The sequence below is a fragment of the Phascolarctos cinereus genome, unplaced genomic scaffold (assembly GCF_003287225.1).
Source record: "Phascolarctos cinereus isolate Bilbo 61053 unplaced genomic scaffold, phaCin_HiC Scaffold_9;HRSCAF=440, whole genome shotgun sequence".
NCBI lineage: Eukaryota > Metazoa > Chordata > Mammalia > Diprotodontia > Phascolarctidae > Phascolarctos > Phascolarctos cinereus.
In genome coordinates, this window is record NW_027556402.1 from 16,495,716 (window position 1) to 16,520,967 (window position 25,252).

The 25,252-nt window shown below is 39.8% G+C and overlaps 1 protein-coding gene across 2 annotated transcripts in view; it reads left to right on the forward strand.

Moving 5' to 3' along the window:
• Positions 1-25,252, forward strand: part of SLC4A4 (solute carrier family 4 member 4) — a 398,910-nt gene that overhangs the window by 300,542 nt on the left and 73,116 nt on the right. For both annotated transcript variants that reach the window (XM_020988496.2, XM_020988499.2), the window contains exons 12-14: positions 1,737-1,911; positions 17,315-17,448; positions 23,742-24,013. In XM_020988496.2, coding sequence (XP_020844155.1) covers positions 1,737-1,911; positions 17,315-17,448; positions 23,742-24,013 — 581 coding nt within the window. The remainder of the gene's footprint in view (positions 1-1,736; positions 1,912-17,314; positions 17,449-23,741; positions 24,014-25,252) is intronic.

Consider the following 25,252-nt stretch of genomic DNA (forward strand, 5'->3'; position numbering starts at 1 on the left):
CCTTCCAGGAATTGAATGGATTCCTATGGGGTAAAAGCTGACCTCAGAAGATCAGTTTGTGAAGTGAGGAGTTCTCAGGGTTTGGTGGGCTCTGTGGGGAAGCTAGTTCTGTCTCAAGGCCCATGGTGACCTTGCCTTGGGCTGGTCTTTTCTGAAATGAAGATTCACTTGACACAGAGAGTGAAATAGATTTCTTTTGGAAAAAGATGAATCTTTAATCTCTATTATTTACCAGTTCCTTACAACTGTGGTTATTTGTCCTTCATTCTCCAAGAGGGCCAATGACATCAAGAGGGTGATGTCTTGATTTGTGTGTGAATTGGATTTAAGTGAGGGAGGGCTGTGCAGTCAACAGCCTCACTCTCCCCAGAGTCATCGGGGTCCAGTGGCAAGACACAAGTCAGGACGACTGGCGATGGCCCAGGATGCAGTGGGAGATCTTGGCCTTTTTAAGCTAAGGTCTTTCCCAGGTCTCAGTTCATCTGAGGCAACACCCATTCAGTGATTAAGGCTAGGTAAGAAACAAAGCAAAAGATGGCCTAGTTTGTCTTCACAAAAGAATCAGTCTGGGAGGGGAAGACACTCAGTTTATGGCCAGAAGAGAGACAATTGCTATTCATATTCACTCTGAACCATCAAAACCCAAATAATGAGCAAGTGAGGCTTGGGCTGGGACCTATTATTGGCCAATCAGTGAGAAAGAAAAAAAGAAGGAAGGAAGAAAGAAAAAAAAATAGACATAGATGAGTCGACGTATAGATAGAGAGATAAATAATTTATGAAATACTTAGTATATGCCAAGTATTGGAAATATAAATATAAATTTAAAAAAGATAATTTTTAGAGCTTATGTTGTAATGGAGAAGACAAGATATAATGGGGAGCTAGAAAGTGAGGAGGGGTGAAGAAGGGAACCTCACTCTCAAGGAAGAAAAAAGAGGCCTGGACAGAGAAATGAGACAAGAAACATGGCTGGGGCCCTCCCTGAAATATTGATCTGGCTAGAAAGTCCTCAATCAAGGAGCAGAACAGTGCCCCATCATAAGTTTTCTCTAGGGCTGGGTAAGAAGTCTGGAAAATGAGCTGAGCTGGGAGTAGTAAATTGTTCCTTTCTCTCTCTCCATATTTCTGATCTAGGATTCAGTTTTTTATTCCAAACAAAATTTGTTTGAATCTAAGCTATTCGTTCATTATTGTTAGGAAAACATTCCCTCATACCAATAGATTTTTTTCTATGCTGTGCAAAAATAAGTCAAATCTAATGACCCCAAGAAAGAGGAGAGTTACCTATAAATTTTATTATTGCTCTACCATTCTACCAACTATAACAAGGACTATATCATCTCTGAGGTTTCTTTCCAGTTCAAATATTTTGATAGCACTTGGCACTTAGATAGTCAAGAAATAGCATTTTAGTGATTTCAAGAGCCTATATACCAGGATTCTTGTCCTATGATCCATGAACTTGATATTTAAAATTTTTTTTTGATTGCTGTATTTCAACAAAATTGATTTCCTTTGTAATCCTGTGGATTTTATTTTATTTATTTAAAGAACAGTATGAGAAGGAGTCCATGGATTTCCACTTCATGGATCCATCAGACAAAAGAGATGGTGAACCTCTGTTGTAGACAGGCTGGCTGGTTTTACATTAGTCTTTTGCCTCCTGTATCATTCTATTTTCTCTTCCCTTTATTGTAATTTATTTTACATTATCACATTTCCTTTCTCCCCAGGTTCTGTGGTGGACTAATTAAGGACATAAAGAGGAAAGCACCATTTTTTGCCAGTGACTTTTACGATGCTTTAAATATCCAAGCTCTTTCCGCCATCCTCTTCATTTATCTGGCAACGGTCACCAATGCGATCACTTTTGGTGGACTGCTGGGGGATGCCACGGAAAACATGCAGGTGTGTAGTAATTTTGGAGTCTACAAATAGCCAGCCCAGATTGCCTTCCTCGCCCTGCCAGCTCAGTCAGGAGCAGATGGCCTCTCAGTCACTCAGCATGATTCCGGCTTTCTTTTGCTGGAGCCTGCTTTTGACTTTGCTTCTGTCCTGCTGCTGCATTTCTAGCCTTCTAGTGATGGCAAAAATAGCTCCATGAATCTGCCTTGAATTACAAGTCGGGGTTGGGGTTGGGGTTGGGGGTGGGGCAAGGTAAAAGAAAATGAGGAAACAGCCTCTTCTTAAGAGTTGGAGCATTCTGCAGTCCTGGTTTTGTACAATGGGTTTACGTAGTTCCTTTATGCCTTAGGGCTCAAGTTATTTTTATGGAGAGTACCTCATTCTGTGCTTATGCTATTCCTGTAATTTCACAAATGAGGAAACTGAGTCATAGATAAACCAAGTGACTGGCCCAAGGTCAACCAGCAGCTATGAGTAAAAATGGGACGAGAACCAAGGCTTTCTAGTGTGTCAAAGAATCTTTCTTGATTCTATTTACCAATCTAGACTGAAGATGGACAATCACATTTTTATAGCATGAGGGCAAAAAGAAAAAACACAATTGTGATCATATGTACTGATTAAATATGATTGGATATCAGTAACTAATTTTTAAAAACACAATTTGAAAAATTATAAACAAAAATCTTCACAACTTAATGTCACAAAAGCCATGAGTACTATAGATTCAGATGTGATAAGGATGGTTTATTGTAATATGTACCTGGTAGTTAAATCTATACCAAATGAAAATTCTGTGTAGCTATTAACTACTATTTGTATTTTAAAGGTTGAGATCTGCTTTAACAAATAATGCAGTAGATATTATTTGAAATGTGCACACACACACACACACACACATAGAGTATATTATATATGTGTGTGTATTTATGATATTTATAGTATACTACATATATGGTATATATAATATTTATAGTATAGTATATAATATCTAAATATACTATGTGTGTGTGTGTGTGTGTGTGTGTGTGTGTGTATCATCCTTGTTAAGATTTATTTCTGTCTGTAGGATATACTGCAAAGCATACAACAGGGTGTCCCCAAAGTCTTAGGGCCATTTTGAGCTTTAATAATACCTTTGAGTTAAGCCTTTTGAGACACCCTTTACAGTATACTAGTAAAGGTATCTTTACAAAAGTTTCTTATTTTTTTTGCCATAGGCACAGTATGTCCTAGAAAGTGGAGTATAAATAGAATATTATTAGCCATTATTTGCAATCTGAGTCATATTTTAAATGAAGTTAGGCAGCATAGTATTTAAGGAAAATCTGCAGCAGATTATAAGACTTGGCAAAGATGAAAGTTAGATGGGCTCTTCGGCTCATCTCACCTAACTCTCTCATTGGCTGGTTGGCTGTTGTCCTTTGTTCTCGAAGAGGACCAAAATGACATCACTATGTCAGGGTCAAGATGGAGTGTGTCCAACTGTGCCTGATCAGACCAGTACGAGCTCGGAATGTTCTGCCACAGGTTGGGCACAAGCAGTCCATGTGAACATTTGGAGCGGTAGCTCCCTTATTGCCATTAGGGACACTTGAACCCCAAGAGGTGTTGGCCACATACATAGTTAGTATCAAATTCAGGATTAACTCCCAGGTCTCCTGGTCACTAGTCCAGTGATTTGCTCATCACACCATATGTACTGTTAAAAAAACAAAAGACCTTTTAAAATCTTTCAGAAATTTCACAGGATAAATTTTTTTAACTTATAACTTACAATTACTAGAGAATTCAGAGAATGCCCTAGTAAGAAAACCACTATTATAATCTCTTTTCAGGAGAGAAACAAAATGAAACAGATAGGTTAATTCACATGGCCAAGATCATTGATCATAATGTGGGCAGTCATGAACAGAATATAAAATTAACATGTCATAATAATAATAACAATAATTTATGTAGTGCTTTAAAGTTTGTAAAGCATTTTAAAAATATTAATTCATTTTCCCCTGCCAACAACCTCGAAAGAAAGAGGTGCTGTTATTATCCCCATTTTATAGATGAGGAAACTGAGCCAGTCAGAGGTTGATTTGCCAAGGCTCACACAACTAGTTAGATATACTACACATGTACACGTATGCAGCTAGGTGGTGCAGTGGATAGAGTGCCAGGCCTGGAATCAGGAAGACTCATCTTCCTAAATTCAAATCTGGCCTCAGACACTTACTAGCTCTGTGACCCTGGGCAAGTCACTTAACCTTGTTTGCCTTAGTTCCTCATCTGTAAAATGAGCTGGAAAAGGAAATAGCAAACCACTCTATTTTCTCTGCCAAAAAAAAACCCAAATGGGGTCATGAAGAGTCAGACATGACTGAAAAATGACTGAATAACAAATGTATGTATGTACACATATGCACATACATATATGTATACATATATATCTATATTTTAGACTGTTTAATCAATTAAACTAAACAGATCTATTTATTCATTCGCTTTTTAAATAATATGTTTTATTGAAGTAATTTTTTCTGGTGTCAGAATAATTTCTTTTTTTTTGTATTATTAACATTTTATTAATCACTTTCTTAAGCACAGAAAATCAACCAAACAATAAATCCAGCCCTGATTTGTAGCATTCGCCAATATCTAAAGTGAACATTCTCACAATGGGTGTTTTACAATCAGCTTTCTTTTTTAAAAGAAATTATTTAGAATTTTATTTTTCCTTAGTTACATGTAAAAGCAGTTTTTAACATTTGTTTTTAGAACTTTGCATTCTAGCTTCTTTCCCTTCCTCTTTCCTCCTCCATTGAAAAGGCAAGCAATTCCATATAGATTATAGATGTCTAGTCATGCAAAACATTTCCAGAATAGTCATGTTGTGAAAGAAAACACAGGCCAAAATAACTCAAGAAAAATGAAGCTAAAAAAAAGTATGCTTCAATCTGTACTCAATGTGTCAGAATAATTTCTGAAAAAAACAAACCTCCAAACCAGTAAGAAATACTTTCTCCTCCAGAATATACCCCTTTTATGAGAAACAACAATACAAGCAAAAATATCTGATATAATAGACATGTCTGAAAATGAATGCAGATTCTGCCCTAGTGCTCCCCTACCCCTCTGCTTTGAAGGAGATATGCATCATTATTTCTTGTTCACATTGCTTTTTCAGTTATTCAGAGTTTTGATGATTATATATTTGCGTGTGTGTATGTATGTATGTGTATATATGCATATATATGCAAAAAGCATGTGTGTATATATGTTGTGTTTGTGCCTATATAACATATATGTATATATGTCACATGTATATCTATGAATGCATAGGTATATATATCCATATTATAGTTGTAACCATTCGTATATATTGTTTTTGATTCTGCTTATTAACGTTGCTTCATTTCAGAACAATTGCCCCGTTTTTCTGAATTCCTTATATTCACTATTTTTTACTGCACATTAATATTCTATTAACTCAGGGCAGCTAGGTGGTGCAGTGGATAGAGCACTGGCCCTGGAGTCAGGAGGACCTGAGTTCAAATCCAGCCTCAGACACATAACACTTACTAGCTGTGTGACTCTGGGCAAGTCCCTTAACTCCGATTGCCTTACCAAAAAAAAAAATTCTATCAACTCATATAAGGTTTTCATCCATCCTCTAATCAATGGACATCTACCTTTTTGTCTTTTTTTTTGGTGAGGCAATTGGGGACAAGTGACTTGCCCAGGGTCACACACAGCTAAGTGTCACCACCTAGCTGCCCCCTGGCATCTACTTTTTCGCTGCCACAAAGAGTACTGCTATGGCCGTTTTGGTATAGATTACTGGCCTTTTATTTCTATCTTTGACTTCCTTGGACTTTATGCCCACTAGTGGGGTGACTGGGCGAAAAGGTATATAGTTTCATTCCTTTTCTTGTGTAATTTCGAGTTGATGCACAGAAGAGGCAAACTATCTCACAGCTTCATCAACAAGATATTAGTGACTACAGTAAGACATAAGGCCACACCAGTGCCAAGAGAGCCAGGCTTCCATCTAGGCAGCCCATGACTCAGCCGCAGCAGGAGAAAGAGCAGGGAAAGCACCTGGAGTCTCCCAGGAGGCCTTCCACCAATCCCAACAAGATCTGGTTAAGGCTGTTCAGGCTTACACTAAGGGTTAGAGCCAATTCCAGACTTGGGACTGTTTCTCCTGCCTGGGATGAGGATAACTGACAATGAGGGAAAGGCCGAACTGCTCAACATTCTTTCGTTTCTCTTTTCTCTTCCAAAGAGAAATACCATTACATAGGAAAGGCCAAAACAAAAGCAGCTAAGAGGGAGTTGATAGTCAAGACAAGTACAGAATTATTAGGGAGTCCTTAATAAATTCAAAGCACCCAGCCCAGATGAAGGGTGAGCTAGGTACGCTGGCAGATGTGATCGCTGAGCTATTATTGTCCAGTAAATTTTGAACTATCACAGAGCTCAGAAGAGGTACCACAGGACTAGAGAAGTGCAAAAGTCCAAATTTTCAAAAAAGGATTGTCTTTTCTGGAATGGATGTAGCAAACTACAGGCTAGTGAGCTTGACATTGATTCCTGGCAACATAGTCAATCTTATTTCTAAAGGAGTAGCTAACGTTTAGAAAATTAACGAGCATGGCTCCATCGAGAATGCCTCCTGCCCAATTTCTTTCATTTTTTTTTGGACGATGTTACAAGACTGGTATGCAGATTTACTGGTTTACTTAGATGTAGGTCCTCTACTTCCACCGGCTAAAAACACCTTTTATTTACCCTCCTAACAAATTTCCTGATGCCTATCAAGGCCACCTGCCACAGTGGAAATAAAAGAGAAGCTAGAAGTTTTTCAAATCAACTAGCATGTAAAAATATTCTTACCTGAGCTAAATTGTTGGTGTCATTACTTAATGGGTGCAATGTCTAAGGGTGCACAGAAGTGTAAGGGCGTAATGACTTCTAATCCACAAAGTATAAGAAGTAAAAGTATAAGGATGTAATGACTTCTAATTCACAAATGAGGAATGTAAGAAACAGAGGACAAATAACCAGAGTGAGTAGTTTATGGCAGGGAAGGAGAAGGTGCTTTAAGCTGATATCGCCAATAACCTTGACCTTGGTTTTTTGCTTTTCTTTGTATCCCCAGAGCTTAGCACAGTGTCTGGCACATGTTAGCTGCCAATTCACTGATCCTGGACTACAGGAGCCCTCTCACCCTAGACAGCAAGAGCTATTGGTTGGGATGCTATTGTGGGTTATGTGACTTTCAATCAATAAACATTTCTTGAGTGACAACTCTGTGCCAGGTACTGAGGAGACCAAAAATGAGGAGGTCCCCATCTTTAATGAGCTAAAATGCTACTTGGGGGATACACTACATTCACAGATAAGTGTTAACAGGATATATTACAAAAGAAACAGTGACATGGGGATGATGAGGCAGCATTAGCAAATGGGGGAATCAAGAAAGATCTCTCTTTTTCTCTCTCTTTCTCTCCTCCTCCTCTTTTTCCTCCTGTCCCTCTCAAGTACAGACTTCTTACCTAATTTTTTTAAATGTATTTTTATTCTGATTTTAATAAAAAAATGTACAAAACCAGATCTTTTATGTGCATAATAAAGTAGAAAAAGAGCTATGTGAAAGTCTATGTGTACTCACCAAGGAGTCATCTCTGTCAAGAAGAGAGCCATGTCTGGAGGTGTCTTGGTCTAGTGATAGTATGCTAGCTCCAGGCACGTCATGATCAATCGAAGATTGTTTTAGAAGATGAGGAACACCTGGTGATGTTTGTAGAAAACGGGGAAAGAACTAGTGGATAAGAAGATGATTGCAGGGGCAAACATCTGAAGGAAGTGGGAGGCAAGGGCACCAGGAGAAGAATGTATAGCTAGAAGGTGAGAGGTTCAGAGGATTGACCATAGGTCTGGAGCTGGAAGAAGTCTTTGAGGTTGTCTGGTTCAGTCCACTTATTTTCAAATGATGAAATGGAGGCTCCTAAAAATGAAGTGAATTATCCAAAGTCATACAGCAGCAAACGCATGTTCCCTGACTTCAAATCAAGTGATCTTGCCACTGTACCTTACTGGGTTGCTTAGGGTAACATTTCTTTTCCAGCTGCCCAGAGGTACTGGGATAGAGATAGAAGTTGGTAGGCAGAGACTCCTTTATTGTTTCAAAATAGCAGGTCAAAGTTCATGAGGGTCACTTGACTATTTGATAACTAAATCAAGACATAGGAGCCCCCAAAGGACCGTAACATCCTACTCTGAGTGGCCCCTCTTGAGACAGTAGGTTGCCGTTTTCCAGTGCTTGTAGGAAAATGGTAAAAGTCTACTCTTCACAGCCTGGGCAATTGAAGTCAGACTGTCGGGAGCCGCACACTTGAAGAAAGAACAATTTGTTCACACTGTGACTTCATTGTCACTCTGCAGGTAGACATTGTACTTGCTACTTCTGTGTTGTGCAAATACAGCGAGTCATGGAACTGCTGCTGTCCAAGCGAACCATGCCGTCAGCCTTCTGTCAGAGAGGTCTTGAAACGAGTGATGCAGAGTACATGGGAGCCTTTCTTTCAGATCATCCTTGCTTACTCTTGATTTCTTCAATGACAAAGCTAAGGGGGCTCTGCAGAGCCTAGGATAGCATGTTTAAGACAAAGCATGGTGGCTCTAATGACCTGGGTTGGGCCTACGAGATATGATGACCATTCAAACTCGTTGACCAGACTGATGCTCCACACAAACCTTGGACGTGTGGTAACCATCAGAATGTTCTCCCAGAACCCTGGGGCATTGAGAGTTTAGAATCTGGGCAGAACTGTTATCATGGGATTCCTTGTTCATCACGGCATGAGTTAAAGCTTGGCCTGGTCTTCTGGGAATGATTGGTTCCATTTGGCAGAAGTCAGCTAGATGTCATGTGATGGTTTGTAGCTGCTGGCAACCTCTAGAACAATAGTTCTTATCCTAGGATCTGTGAATTTAGAAGTATATATTTTGATCAGTGTACTTCAGTATAGTTTTTTTTCTTTGTAAGCCTATGCATTTTGTTTTATACATTTAAAGACATTATTTTTAGAAGGGGTCCATAAGCTTCAACATACTGGCTAAGGTGTCTATAACACATACAAAAAGGTGAAGAATCCCTTGGCAAGATATAAGATTTTGAAAATGAGAGGACTCCCCCCTTTTTCAGATAAGTGAATTGGAGAGTGCAGTATTCTACCACTCGAGCATCATTAGAAGTAATAGGGAGAAGATGTAAAGAGGCAAATTGAGGCTTCATCACCAGAAAACCTTCTTAAGAATTAAAGTTGCCCCAAAGTGTCATGGGAGATGAAGTAGTAACTGGTCTTTTCCATCCTCGTTGCTCAAGTCAACAAGCATTCCTTGAGTACTTCCTATGTGCCAGGCACCGAGTGTGCCACGTGCTGGAGTGATGGTCTTTAAGTTAAGCCTGGATGACCATCTGTTGGGCACATTGGATTGGGGGTGTTTATTTATGCACAGGTTGGAGCAGATGGCCTGTAAGGTCCCTTCTGACTCTTAAATAATATGATTACAAGATCATATTATCCTGCTATAGTTGAAAAGATGAGAATTTCTCCCTTCCTTATTCTTAGACCATTATTCAAATTCTCTCCTTCCTTACTCCACAGTCCCAAGAAATGCTTTTTTTTTTTTAAACAAACTCAATTACTCCCAGATGACAAATGGGGCCCTTTTAGTTGCATGAGAAGTTGAGTGTAGAGGATAATAAGCTGACTTTGAAACCATCTGGGTTCAAATCTTGCCTCAGTCACATACTGATTGTAGAACTTTGAGCAAGCTTCTTAATCTTCTAGTGCCTTGGACAGCTCCCTAAGACTCCAAGTTGCCAAGGAGGTGCCAATACACACCTCCATAAGGGAGTTTCTTTATCTGGGAGTTCCCTGGGTCAATGAAATCACAGGTCCAGTCCCTTTCCCCATTCCATTCCATACTACAACTTGTCACCGCTGGCAGATTTTGAGCCCAAGACGTGGCCTAAAGAGGATGCCCAAGATCCAGTCAATTTCTTTGTCATGGTTTTTTCGTTGTATGCAAAGCTCCCAAATGGCAAACATTACCTTTAAACCTTAGTCCAAGACTGTACTACATAGAAAGTGCTCTTCTGAACTTAAACATTTTAGGTAATATGGAAAAGAACAATGTTTTCAGGCACATTTAAATTTATGTTGTCAGTGAATATCAGTCGGGACAATGATCATGGTTAAGTAAGTGAAGAGAACAATTTTTCTTTCTTGTAGAAGAATAAATTTATTATCTTGTAGTTCAATTCAACAAATATTGATTTGAATGGATGTAAATCATAATAAAAAATGGAGAAACTTTTTTGATTTTTGAGTGAGATGATGTCTACAAGTCCTGACAAGGACTGTTCACTTCATGGTAAAATATATTTAGACATTCTGTTTTTATGTTATTGTCACTGCCTGGGCCCTATTCCATCATCTCACTTTTATTGGTGATTTTTTCTTTTTTAACTGCACACATAATTTGTCCCTAACAGACATTTTTATAGAACTTTTTTTCCTTTTTTTTTTAGTGAGGCAGTTGGGGTTAAGTGACTTGCCCAAGGTCACACAGCTAGTACGGGTCAAGTATTTGGCCTGAGGCTGGATTTGAACTCAGGTCCTCCTGACTTCAGGGCCGGTGCTCTATCCACTGTGCCACCTAGCTGCCCTTTATAGAACTTTCTTAAGTATTGTATCTGTGAACAAGAATTACACCCATTCCTTAGATTTTTCTCTCAACTCATTACAAATTTAAATCAAAGAGATTCATTTTTGAGCACCAAATAGAATTTTTCTTTACGGTGGGATTATGTAGCATCATCTTAATTTAGACATCAGCTTCTTGTTACTATTATTATTTTAAGTGACTGATTTTCTATGGAAACCAATAAACCTGGTTTAGACAGGTAGAGGGAGGCAAGTTATTTTAGGGTCAAGATGAAGAGTCTTTAGTTACTTAGTCCTAGGTTCCTTCATTTCTCATCTTAAAGTCCACCTTCTGCACAAGGCTTTTCTTGGTCCCCTTTCCAATGCTCTTCCATTTATACTACATGGATCTAATTAAGTGGGAGCAGCTAGGTGGCTCAGTGAATAGAGTGCTGGGCCAAGACTCAAGGGGACTCATCTTTTTGAGTTCAAATCCAACCTCAGATACTTACTAGCTGTGTGACCCTGGGCAAGTCACTTCACCTTGTTTGCCTCAGTTTCTTCATCTGTAAAATGAGCCGGAGAAGGAAATGGCAAACCACTCTAGTATCTCTGTCAAGAAAACCCCAAATGGAGCCATGAAGAATTGGACATAACTGAAACAACCAAATATCAACAACATCTAATTAAATACACATTGTGTTACCAATAGAATATAATAAGCTCTTTGAGGAGAAGGTCTCGTTTTTTTTTCTTGCTTTTCTTTGTAGCCCCAGTGTTTAGCACAGTGCACATAGTAGGTGCTTAATTAATGTTTGTTGACATTTGTTCTTTCCCATGGCTTTTAAGAATTTACTTCATTCCACTCAGTAGAAGTTAAGCTTTCTTAGGCAAACAGTTCTTATTGAGGAAAAATTCTCCAATTTTCTTCATTTAAAAATCACATACTTGAAAATTTCCCCTTCCATTCTATTGAACTAATCCACCACCACTGCCTTCAATTATCTTGAGAATCCACAATATGGTGGATGATCCTAAAATCATTTGTCTTGGCCTTCGAAGGTGTTTTATTACTTGCATGTGAACATCCGTCCATCTGCTTTTCTGGGAACCCACACTTCAGGCTAGATAGGAAACCACAGTGAAGTGTTTCCATGCCAGCCCCATCTCCCATGTCACCTCCTTCATGACCTGCCCTCTGCAGTGGAATATATCACCTTTCCTCCAGGCTTGACAGACATGCCAATTCTTTCTTTAAGCCTGGCTCACACTTATCCTCAGGGAGGGATGTAATTTCTTTGGCTTTAAAGGCATCTTTCCCCTTCCAGTTTCAGCCAGAGAGACTTAGAACATTGGCCTTCGAGGCAGGAGGACCTACCTTCAAATCCTGTCTCAAACACCAACTAGCTTCCTGATTTCGCTTCAGTTTCCTCATCTGTAGAATGAGGTATTTGGACTCCCCAGCCACTAAGATCCTTCTGCCTCTCAATCTATGATCAGAATTTCTTGCTCTCTTTCTACCCTCAGCTTTTAGCACAGTGCCTGGCACATCTTGCTTTGTTGTCAGTCATTTTTCCAGCTATGTCTGATGCTTTATTTGGGTTTTTTTTGGGGGGGGGCAAAGATACTGGAGAGACCCAGCAATAGCACTTCTAGGGCTGTATCCCAAAGAGATCATAAAAATGGGAAAAGGTCCCACACGTACAAAAATATTTATAGTAGCTCTCTTTTGGTGGCAGAGGATTGGAAATTGAGGGGATGCCCATCTATTGGGAAATGGCTGAGCAAGTTGTGGTATATGAATGTAATGGAATACTATTGTGCTATAAGAAATGATGAACAAGCTGACTTCAGAAAAGCCTGGAAAGACTTGTATGGACTGATACTGAGTGAAGTGAGCAGAACCAGGAGAACATTGTACACAGTAACCAGCCACATTGTTCAATGACTAATGTCGATAGACTTAGCTCTTCTCAGCAATACTAGGATCGAAGACAACTCCAAAAGTCTCATGATGGAAAATGCTGTCCACATCCAGAGAAAGAACTATGGAGTTTGAATGCAGATTGAAGCAGACTATTTACTCGTTCTCTCTCTCTCTCTCTCTCTCTCTCTCTTTCTCTCTATTTTTTTGTTTTATTGGTTCTAATTCTTCTTTACCACATCACTAATGTGAAAATATGTTTAATAAGAATGTATATGTACAGCCTATATCAGATTGCATGCTATCTTATGGAGAGGGCAGGGAAGGGAGGTAGAGAATATTTAAAACTCAAAAGCTTATGGAAGTGAACTTTGAAAACTAAAAATAAGTTAATTTAAAATTTTTTAAAAAAGATATTGGAGAGGTTTGCCATTTCTTTCTCCACCTCACTTTATAGGTGAGGAAATGAGGCAAATAGGGCTAAGTGACTTTCCCAGGTTTGCACAGCTAGTAAGTGTCTGAGGCTGGATTTGAACTCAGATCTTCTGGACTCTAGAACCAGTGCTCTCTCTATTCATTGTGGCACCTTGTTGCCCCCAAATTTTTGTTGTCAAGTCATTTCAGTCATGTTCAATTCTTTGTGACCCCATGTGGAGTTTTCTTGGCAAGGATACTAGAGAGAGTTGCCATTTCCTTATCCAGCTCATTTTATGGATGAGGAAACTGAGGCAAACAGGGTTAAGTGACTTGCCCAGGGTCATACAGCTAGTAAGTGTCAGAGGCCAGATATGAACTCTGTCTACTGTGACACCTAGCCCCTGGCATGTAGTAAGTGTTTAATAAGTGTGTTGATTAACAATGATCTTAAGTCCAAGTGGTGAAATGGAGTGTAGGTGAGAGTGTAACAGGGATATCAAAATTATGATCTCCCAGGGAAAGTATCAGGGATAATAGCACTGACATTTTTCTAGGTGAGTAAAAGAGAGTTGAGTATGCAAAGTAAAAAGTTCATCTGGTTAATCCACATTAGAAAAGGCTAGCATTAATTGTGTTCATTGGGTGTGAAAGCTCTTGAGGGAGGACAGAAGATGGTTGGAACTATTCAACTATTTGCCTCAATTGTTCATTTAATTTTGTTGTCATACACCTGGTGACTAATGTCGAAGGATCTTTTCCTTCCTTCTAGTTTAACTTACTCCAAGTCAATTTGTAAACATTTTCATATTTGCAGCTGGACATTTCTGAAAGGCATCAGACTCTTCCTGGCCAAACTTCTGTGTCAGAGATTAATCTGCAGAAGTTTCACTGTATTCAACACTCTGCATAATCATCACCAAGATTAAAAACATATCTTGTTTAATGATCAGACATATTTCAGTGGTTAAAAAGAAATACAGGCTTGAAATACAATGATGATATTTTCCATCACTTTTTAGTTTTAACGTTTGCTAACCTTTGCTTGATTATCATCAATCAGCCAGTCAATCAACACGTAATTATTAAATACCTACTGTTTGTAGGCATCGGGGATACAAAGATAAGGAATGAAACAATCCCTACTCACAGGAAGCTTGCATTCTCATGGCAAAAAATGGTTTTGACCTAATCGAAAGTGATAAAAGAAGTAGTCAATCTTCTTTCTCATTTGAAGAGCAAGGGCATGTCCTCTCTTATCTCACTGACACTCTCCTGCCTTCTCCTCCCCGTGTGATAACTTGAATTTTTCTCCTATTGCCACAGTTACCAATTCAAACAAGAAAAACATGCAGTAGCAAAAAATAAAAATAATAGTTCAGATGAAAAAAATCTGTTTCCAGTGTTGTATGGGTGTTCCTCACTCATTAGCGTTTAATGTTCCTTATAAGCCTGAGACTTTCTAGTTTTTCCATAGCTGTATCTCTCACATAAGGGCAGCTAGGTGGCCCCATAGTGCATAGAACACTGGGCCTGCAGTCAGGAAGACTCATCTTCCTGGGTTCAAATCTAGCCTCAGACCCTGGACAAGTCTCTCAACCCTGTTTGCCTTAGTTTCTTCATCTGGAAAATGAACTGAAGAAGGAAATGGCAAACCACTCCAGTATCTTTGCCAAGAAAACCCCAAATAGGGTCACAAGGAGTCAGACACAAATGAAAAGATTCAACAACACATTTCTCGTACACTTTGTACAACTGATGAAAGAGATACAGGTTGTTGCCAACGCAGGTCTTGGTTTAAGTTTGAACTAAAACTCATTTTGCTATAGAATGATTTCCCTTCTCCCTGGCCTCATTTTTTCCAGGCTGCAGGCCTGTGGTCCAGGCTGGCTTTTATGTTTGTTCTAGAGGCCAGGTTAAATTTCTTGTGTAAGTACAGGTAGTCTCACCACATGCATTGTGATATTCCAAAAAAACTTGGGGATATTGTGTTTTCAATTCTGTAAAATGTGATGAGTCAATGGGATCCTATCCAGTTAATTCAATATTTCTAGAGACACATGGATTAAAGAGAGGGGCTCACCTGAGAAATGCTTCCTGTACTTAGATGATTGGGGACCACCACTGGACCAACCCCAGGTGACACAGAGTAGAATTGCAATCGCGTTAGCTCAAGTCATGAGTTAGGAGATGAAGGACTGGGATAATTCTTATCTTTTTTTCTCATGAGACAATCTTGATCATTCTTCCTCTTTCCCTTTCTTCTCCAGACTATTAGCTCTCTTTCCTTCTTCTGTATGAAATAAGAGGAAGGAGAGCATAGGAAAGGCAAGATGGATGGTAGCAAAAGTAGTCCCAGGGGCAGCTGAGTGGCACAGTGAATAGAGCACCGGCCCTGGATTCAGGAGGACCTGAGTTCAAATCCGGCCTCAGACGCATAATACTTACTAGCTGTCACTTAACCCCATTGCCTAGCCATAAAAAAAAAAAAGGAAAGGAAAAGTAGTTCCAGTGCTTTGGTTTCATCTCTTTGGAAGAAGTAGATTGAAATGAAAGTCTTACAAAATAACCTAGGGCCCTGTTCCTCCTTTTCCAACCCACCCCAGGCCATTGGTCTGCATAATATCAGCCCATCCAAAATCTAAAAGCTTTTAGAAAGATTTGCTCTGCTAAGGTGTACAATTGTCTTTTTGATTTATGATTACCTAAAATAGCTAGCTCCATAGTGATCTCTGTCCTCTCTCACTGTATCAGTGCATCCCAATATAGTGAGCCAGAAAAACGGGTTCTTATTTTTTCAGTTTATAAATAGTTTGAACCTCTCTTTACAGTCAGCTAACAGTGCTTCCTTGCATGAGAATATTTTAAAATTTCTGCACTGTGCTTTGAAGTTCAACATGTCAAAATGTGTTGAGGAAATGTAGGTTATGTAAAAACAAAAAGATAGCAAGAAACTTTTATTTTAATAACAGTAGCTAGCATTTGCAGCCAGGTGGCCCAGTGGATAGAGCACTGCGCTTGGAACCAGAAAGACTCATCTTCCTGAGTTTAAATCTGGCCTCAGACACTTACTAGCTGAGTGTCCCAGGCAAGTCACTTAATCCTGTTTGCCTCAGTTTCCTCATTTGTCAAATGAGCTGGAGAAAGAAATGGCAAACCACTCCAGTATTTTTGCTAAGAAAATCCCAAATGGGGGGGCAGCCGGATAGAGCACTGGCTCGGAAGTCAGGAGAACCTGAGTTCAAATCCAGCCTCAGACCAAACACTTGGCACTTTCTAGCTGTGTGATCCTGGGCAAGTCACTTAACCCCATTGCCTTAAAAAAAAATCCCAAATGGGGTCATGAAGAGAAGGATGCAACTGCAAAACAGCTGAACAACAACAACGACAAAAAGTTTGCATTTCTGCAGCCTTGGCAGGTGCTTCACGAGGCATGTTTACCAGTATCTCATTTGATCCTCAAAACAGCTGTGGGAGGCAGGTACTCGTATCATGTCCATTTTCATGATGAGAAACTGAGGCAGACGTGAGTCAAGTGACTTGCTCAGGATCACACAGCTAGTAACTATCTGGAATAGGATTCAAAGACATGTTTTCATGACTCCTAGAGCCGCATTCTGTTCCCTGTTGATGGCTGTTTGTCCTTCATTCCCAAAGAGGACCATGACATTGGGAAGGTGATGTCATGACTCACAAGTAAATTGGATTTAAGTGAGTCAGGGCTGAACTTTTCTAAGGAGCCCTGAAAGCATTTCCCAAAGCAGCATCAACAGAAGGGAAAATATAGCATTTTCTGAAGAATAAAGTGCTAATTTTTTTTTAATCCGTGTTTTCACCGTTATGAGGCTTGGGTTTCAGCCCTTGTTCTATTACTGAGTAGCTAAGACCTTGGGTATGTTATTCAATCTTTCTAGACCTCAGTTTCCTCATCTGTAAAATTAGAAGATTGGGCTAAATGATTTCTGAAGTCTATCATTCTGTGTCTCTGTTGATGACAGGCTTCAATTACATTTTAATGGCCCCAGTAATACTCATATCTAATGTAAGATGCAGCCGGGTCTCAATTGGTAGAAACAATGAATCCCTGTATTCAAATTAGCCTCACCCAAAGTTACAATTATATAAACTATGCTCACTAGTTCCATCCCAAGGGAAATATGTAGCACAAGCTCAAATAATACGACCGTTTGATGAATGCATTGTTGGCACTAATTGGGACCTTGTTTCTGTTTGGTTGGTTATTTATGGTGCGCAAGCTCTTCTTACAATGTATTTGTCTGTGGTTGTTCCTGAACAGATGATGTGATAAGGGAGAAAAAAAATGCATTTGTTAATGCCTGTGTTTTGTCTACACTAGGGTGTGTTGGAGAGCTTCCTGGGTACGGCTGTCTCTGGAGCCATCTTTTGTCTTTTTGCTGGCCAGCCCCTCACTATCCTGAGCAGTACGGGACCTGTCCTTGTCTTTGAGAGGCTCTTGTTTAATTTCAGCAAGTATGTATAACCCAGAGTCTCCATTTGTTCTCATTCGCATTCATATATAATGGAAACAGTTTAATTATCCCAGGAAAGAGTAGTTCCATTCTGGAGAAACTAGAGAAAATCCAGTCCAAAGAAAGAAAGAAAGAAAGAAAGAAAGAAAGAAAGAAGGAAAGAAAGAAAGAAAGAAAGAAAGAGAAAGAAAAAATGAAAATAGCTTCAAAAATTCACTGGAATCAAAGACATAACAATTCTACACATGCTAAATGAGACTAATCATTCATTAGCTATCAGGCATAACTCAAGTGATAACATTTAATCCAAAATTGTTGTTTGTCCTTCATTCTCTTTGGAAGTTTTTCTTTTGTTGTTGTTTTAGTGAGGCAATCGGGGTTAAGTGACTTGCCCAAGGTCACACAGCTAGTACATGTCAAGGGTTTGGTCTGAGGCCAGAGTTGAACTCAGGTCCTCCTGACTTCAGGGCTGGTGCTCTATCCACTGCACCACCTAGCTGCCCCTTTTGTCCTTCATTCTCGAAGAAGACCATGGCATCAGGAAGGTGATGCTGTGACTTGCAAGTGAATTGTATCTAAGTGAGAGAGAGCTGTGGGAAGTCACCAGCCTCACTTTCACCTCCAGAGCCATCTGGGTCCAGTGGCCAGATATGAATCAGGACAACTGGAGATGGCCCCAGATGCAGTGGGAGACCTTGGCCCTTTTAAGCTAAGGTCTACTTTGGATAGAGGAGGGGCAGAATCCCCTCTTGCAACGTCTGACTTCTTTTGACCCTCATTTACTATCCATAGAATGAGCAAGTTTTATCGGAGTTAAATCTTTTCACAGATTATAGTAGGGATATAAATAGTGTCAGGCAGTAAAGAATAAAGGAAAGAGCCTTAGAATAAGCAGGTCTGGGTTTAAGCCCCTGCCTTCTGCTTCTTAGCTTTATCACCTTGAAGAAGTCTCTAGCTTCTTCCTCTCATTAAATAAGTGACTGTGATTTATGGAGGAATTTATCAATTCCCTTTAGGAATTTTTCCTTAATTTGTCCTGTAAAACCTTGAAATAGGTTCTAGCCACTTCACTGAGGAGGTAATAGAAATTGAGTACTGCATTGTTGGTATTTATTTATTATTGCTATGGGAGTAGACCCTAGGTAAGTCACTTAATCCCCGTCTGCCTCAGTTTCTCATCCATAAAATGAGCTGGAGAAGGCAAACTACTCCAGTATCCTTGCCAAGAAACCCCCAAAATGGTGTCACAGAGAATTGGATATGACTGTACAACCACCAGGGAGGGTTAAGAGAAAGGCCTTCCATTTATAGTCCCCACAGATGGAAAGCAAATTTTTCAGCCACAGAAGCAACCATATTGGGGGGTTTTCCCATAGTCTGTATTTCATGTTGAAAAGTTCCTGTTCATTTCAAAGAGAGTTGAATTTAAAAATGTGGATTTTTTAGGTTTAGGAGGAGACAATTGAAACAGGGCACTCTAATGTATACATTCTAAGAATAAAAGGCCCGACATTGACAGCAGGAAATATTAGAAAATAACCAGGCTGGTTAAAAAAAAGGAAACTGATGTAAAGTGGGGTTCCTCATTCTTACTCCAGTGCTTGACTGGGTAACTTCGGTTGTGGGTTCCAGAGTCTATAGGCATCACTGGAAGCCACACAAAGAGAGGGGAGGGAAGGGCAGGAGCATGGGGCAGAGGCTTGGTAGCTGTATGACCCTTAACCTCAATAAGTCTCCATTTCCTTATGGACCAAATGAAAATAACAATACCCGTAATGCTGTCTTGCAAAGCTGTTTCATAGGGTCTCAGATCTCGAGAGAAAAGAAACCACATAGGTGAACAAATCCAACCCCCTGATTTTACTGATGGAGAAACCAGTGTCCAGGGAGACTGAGGTCCCCCAAGTAGCAAGTAGCAGGCTGAATTTGAACTCAGTCCTTCAGTCTACAAAGACAGTAATCCTTTTCCCACCATGCCATGTGAAAATCAATGAGTTCCTTTATTTCAGCACCGCATAAGCACTGAATATAATTATATTATTGTTGTTGTTATTTCAAGACTAGCCCCATAAGGCCTGTTTTGAGTGAAGCAAAGAACTTTCATGTTCTACATTTCAACCTAACGCTGCACCTTTTACTTAGTTTTTTGGGAGTTCCTTGTTATTATATGACCCTTCTTTAGCTTAATCCCCAGGACACTGGAAAGAATTCCACTCATACTAGTTTACAGCAGAGTCAAGGAGTTTTTTTTGTATCTAGGAAAGCTCACTGTGTGAGAGGAGAAGGCCTTTGTGGGAAGATTAAGCCAGTCTGTACCCTACACAGGAATGAACAGAGGCTGCCTCTTCACAAAGATTTATGGGCAGCAAAACCATCAGAGGCTTAATCTGGAGAAAATGTTTCTGCTGGTTTCCTTTAGATAATTCTGAGATAGAAATTATTTCCTTTTACTAAGTAAATTCATGTCTCCCTTTCCCTTCAAACAGCCCGTAATTAGCAAAGTAAACAAAGTGCCCCATGATTTGTCTGGAAATTATATCTGATTAGAAGTACAATGTCAAAGGGAAAAACTGCAAAGATTTTTCTTTAAAACAGCACTAAACAATATGGCACTATTATATATCAGCCTGCCTTTATTTTGATCAAATTGCTTTATTATTATTATTTGACATATATTATTAAAACATTATAACAATGGTAAAAATAATTTATCAGCCCTCTCCTTAGACTTTCACGTGCCTCTTGGGGCTAAAAGGAAAAGGTAGGAACAGGTATAAGCAGCTAGGACCCAGAGTCAGGAAAACCTGAGTTTAAATCCAGCCTCAAGCCCCTACTAGCTGTGTGACCCTGGACAAGTCATTTCACCTCTATTTGCCTCAGTTTCCTCATCTGTAAAAATGGGGATAAGAAAAGCACCCACTTCCCAGGGTTATTGTGAGCATAACAGAAAGTTACATTTATAAAGGACTTTGCAAACCTTAAAGGGCTACATACATGTTTTTTATTATTATTATTGTATCACAAACAATGCTGGCTTTGGAGTCAGAAGGTCTGGTTATTGGGTCCTGGCCCCACAATTTGCCATCTTGAGCAAGTCTCTCTAGGTCTTAATTCCCTTATCTATAAATGGAGCTGACCTCCAAGGTCCTTCTTGGCTTGAAAGCCACGATCTTGATCAGAAACTTGCCACTGGCTTAGGAGGCACATGGGACTTTTGACATCTCAAGAATGGGGGGGATGTGGTCAGAGTGTGGCTGGCTCAGACAGTACAGAGACAGCGAAAAGAGAAAGGAAAGGAGCAAGAAGTTCCAAACCCAATGGGCTTTCTGTTAACCCATACAGGTAATTAGTGGTAGGATGTACATGAGGCAGCTGGTGGCACAGTGGATAGAGTGCTGGGCCTGGAGTCAGAAAGACCTGAGATCAAATCCGGCCTCAGACTTACTATCTGTGAGTCTGAGTGAGTCACTGAACCCTGTTTGCCTGAGTTTCCTCATCTGTAAAATGAGCTGGAGAAGGAAATGGCAAACCACTCCAGTATCTTTGCCAAGAAAAGCCCAGATGGGGACATGAAGAGTTGGACACAACCAAAATTACAGAACAGTGAACTATTTCTCATAAACCATACCGTGGTAGGAGGGTTAATCCTTGTTTTGGCCGATCATCTTGTTCTAAATTTTGAAGAAGTGACCCATACCTTATTACTCCTTTTTCTTCCTACTTTAAGCACATCATTTCTGTAGATGTTATCCACTAGTTTCAGTGACTGAGACTAGATAAGACAGTTTTAGGGTCACTCAGACCCAAGTATTTATTTTTCCAGTTAGTCTAGGTATCTTTTTTCTTTGTAAGATCTCATAATTGGAATCTTCCCATCTCCCCCTTTCCCAAGTGATGATGGTTCAACCTCAGGAAAATAAAAGGATCTTATTCTTGCTGCAATTCTTATAAACACGTGCATTGGGTGGTGGGGGCGGGGGCGGGGGGAGATGAGATTGTTGAACACAGGCCTTGTTAGGGAAGCAAAGATAAGTGTAATTAAAAAGAAATACTTTTAAATGCTTCTTTTCACTGGTGATCTCTTGGTCAAGTGGATAAGGAGCAAACCCAGAAATAAAAACCCCTGATTCCTAATTGTTCTGATGACTCATTGTAGATTCCAGCTTGCTTCGTCTAGTATTTATCTCATTGAAGAAACATTTACTAATTTTAATATTGACAAATTATTAGTTTAGTAATAAGAAACTAGTGTGGCCCAGTGGATTGAAAGCTGACTTGGATTCTGGGAAGAGCTTACTTAAGGTCCCACCTTTGACACTTACTGACTTTGTGACCTGGGTCACATCTTTAAGACTGGAAGATAGAGATTAAGCACAATCAGTTCCCCTATTCTAATGACATCCCAGGTCTGATAAAACAAATAATGAAAGTTTGTTGAATGAATGAATGCATAGATATATGGATGGATGGAGGGAGGGATGGATGGATGGATGGATGGATGAATGGATGGTTGGATGTTTCTAAATAACCTGGAGGAAATTCATTATATAATAAACATATTTTCTTATTGTCTGGTATTTTGTGAAGCAAGGGCTCCAATGATACCCTATCAGGAGCTAAATCAGATTCAGAGGACAGGAAGTGTGCTTTAGAGGCAGGAAAACTGGACCAGGAGTAGGGAACTTGCATTCTGACCCAGCCTCAGTCACTGAACCTTGGGCAAATCACTTAACTTCAGACATAATTCTACTCATCCATAAAATGTGGATGTTAGACTAGATAAAGGACATGATAGGCCCCTTCCATCTATGGGCTTATGCTTATGCTACTTGTATTGGTCTTCTGTGGGATTTCAGGGACTTACCATCAGCAACCCCAGTGTCACTGGGGAATGAATAGTGGTTTGGGTCTTGACCCAACTCCACAGTGGTATTAAAATCCAATATTAGGAAAGAGTGGAAATTCAGGCTGTAGGACTTAGAGAAAGGATCTTAATTTATCTATTTTTAATATGGAAAATTGGAATGATATCTATCTCTATCTCACCAAGAAAGGCTGCATAATATTGTGAATTGAGGGTTGGCTTTGGAATCAGAAAGATGTGGATTCAGCTCTTGCTCATGAGACATACTAGCTGTGATAAGTGGGTTTAAGTCCATTTAAATTTTCAGCACCCCAGGCAACTTGCTAAGACAATGATGCTGATGATGCTGATGATGCTAACATTTTGTACCAGGTACTGTACTAAGCACTTTATAAGTATCTCATTTATTTGATTCTCACAACAACCTTGCATGGTAAGTGATATTATTATTCCATTTTATAGATGAGGAAACTGAGGCGAACAGAAATTAAGTGATTTACCCAGGATCACACAGCTAGTTCTCTGTATTTCCAGGCTTAGCACAGTGTCTGGCACGCATTAATCATTTAACAAATATTTGTTGATGGATTGATCTCTGCTGGTGAAAGAGATGTTGTACATGTATGAAATCACAGGCCCAGACTCCTCTCCCTCATTCTTATTTCTCTAAAATACCCCACAGAGAGTTTACAAGGAATGTGTAAGAAAAAGAATAATCGTGAAGTCACATCCAGGTATGTTGAAATAACCACAGTGGTTTAACTGGACTCATTTTCCTTACCACCTCTTTGCTTTGACTCTTTGTTGGAACTGGAATATATATCCTTGGATGCAGGTGACTGTGCCAAGTAGGTGGGAAAAGAGGAAAGGGGTGTTCCTGACTCCCATCATCTCAAATCAGTGTCAACTTCCAATAGAATGCCACTTATGCCAACAGGGGAAGACACTCCTTCCAAGGAGGGTCTAAGTGTCCCCAAGGACAGATTATCTGGTCCCTTTCTCTGTGCTTCTCTTGTAATTTCTGAAATTATTTCCTTTGGGAAGCTCAATTGTCTAGGCTGGGCTGACTAGATTACTGAATTTTGGCATTTCTGGGAGTATAGACAGTGGATAGGACATTAAACCTGGAGTCAAGAAAACCTGAGTTCAGATCCAACCTTAGACACTTATTAGCTATATGACCTTGGGCGAGTCACTTTATTTCTCATGGCTTCAGTTTCCTCATCTGTAAAATGATGGGGTTGGTGTCATTGGTCTCTTTAGAGCTCTCCCAGTTCTAAATCTAGAATCCTATAACCCAGAGTATGCTTCCTTCCTAGGACCTGTAGCTGATTTTTGACATTTATTTATTAATTCATTAGCTTCTGAGGGTCCAATTCTTCTTTGTGTGTAGGGGGCAGAGTCTAAATCTCTTTCTTGCTTTCTTCCAGAGACAATGGTTTTGACTACCTGGAGTTCCGTCTGTGGATTGGTCTGTGGTCCTCCTTCCTCTGTCTCATCTTGGTGGCCACAGACGCCAGCTTCTTAGTCCAATATTTCACCCGCTTCACTGAGGAGGGCTTCTCCTCTCTCATCAGCTTCATTTTCATCTATGACGCATTCAAGAAGATGATCAAGCTGGCCGATTACTATCCGATCAACTCCCACTTCAAAGTAGACTATGTCACTCAGTTCTCTTGTGCCTGCATCCCTCCAGACTCAGGTGAGGATGTGCCCCTCAGCTTGTACCTACTCTGACTCTGGTGGTGGGGCCAGTGACACATGGTCATGATGTAAAAGTAGGCTGATTCCCAGAAAAGTCTGGCGTGCTCCTCCTACTCCCTCCAGAAATTTCCAAACACCAGCTCAGGCACTAATGGCATTCACCCAGATGTTTTGTTAAATTAGGGAACTGTATGTGAAGTCTGGGAATGTCAGGCGAGTCAGTGAGCATCTATTAAGCACCTACTATGTTCCAGACACTATCCTGAGCTCTGGGATACAAAGAAGACAATGAGCAGAGGAAAAGCATTCTCCGCTGCTCTTCCCATTAGATTACATTGCCCCTGAGAAGTCAGAGTATATATAATAAAAAGGGGACCAACATATCTCCAAGTCGTTACGATAACTCACATATAATCTAATACATTCTCATAAAATCTAGGAGAAAGAGCATTTTGTATGGGAGTCAGGAGAATTGGGCTCAAATCCTGCTCTGACACTCACTGTGTGACCTTAGGCCATTCACTTTATCCTCTAGACCTCACTTTCTTCATCTGTAAAATGAGTCAGACTACTATTCTTTTCCCCTCATTTTCTTCAAATAATCATCATGGGGAATGAAATTGAAGGCTTCCATCATGCTGGTCACCCAATTCTGGGTGCTCTACAATTGTCTTTCCCAAAATATGGCAACCAGAATTAAACAATACTCCAGATATGTTCTAGTCAGAATAGAATAGAGTGGAACTATCAATTCATTATCCCTACTTCTAGGACGCCAATATATTGAGTTTACAGTCCACTAAGACTCCTAGATCTTTTTCAGATAACCTGCTCTCTAACCACTCATCCCCTATCTCATACAAGCAAAATTAATTTTTAAGCCGGAAGTATTTTATTCCTGTTTGGTTTCATCTTCTTAGATTCAGCCAGAGTTTTTAGCCATCCAAGATGTTTTTAGATCCTGAGTGTAATCCAAGTTGTTAGCTCTTCCTTTGGGTCATCTGCAGATTTGATATGTATTCCATGTATGCCTTTGCAGAATCCATTACTAAAAATGTTAAAAAGCAGAGGGCCAAATCCAGATCTCTGGGGGACTAGACATCACCCAAGTTTACATGGAATCCTTTTTTTTTTCCCTCATTTTTTTTTTGTTATTGTTATTTTAGGCAATGGGGTTAAGTGACTTGCCCAGGGTCACACAGCTAGTAAGTGTTATGTGTCTGAGGCCGGATTTGAA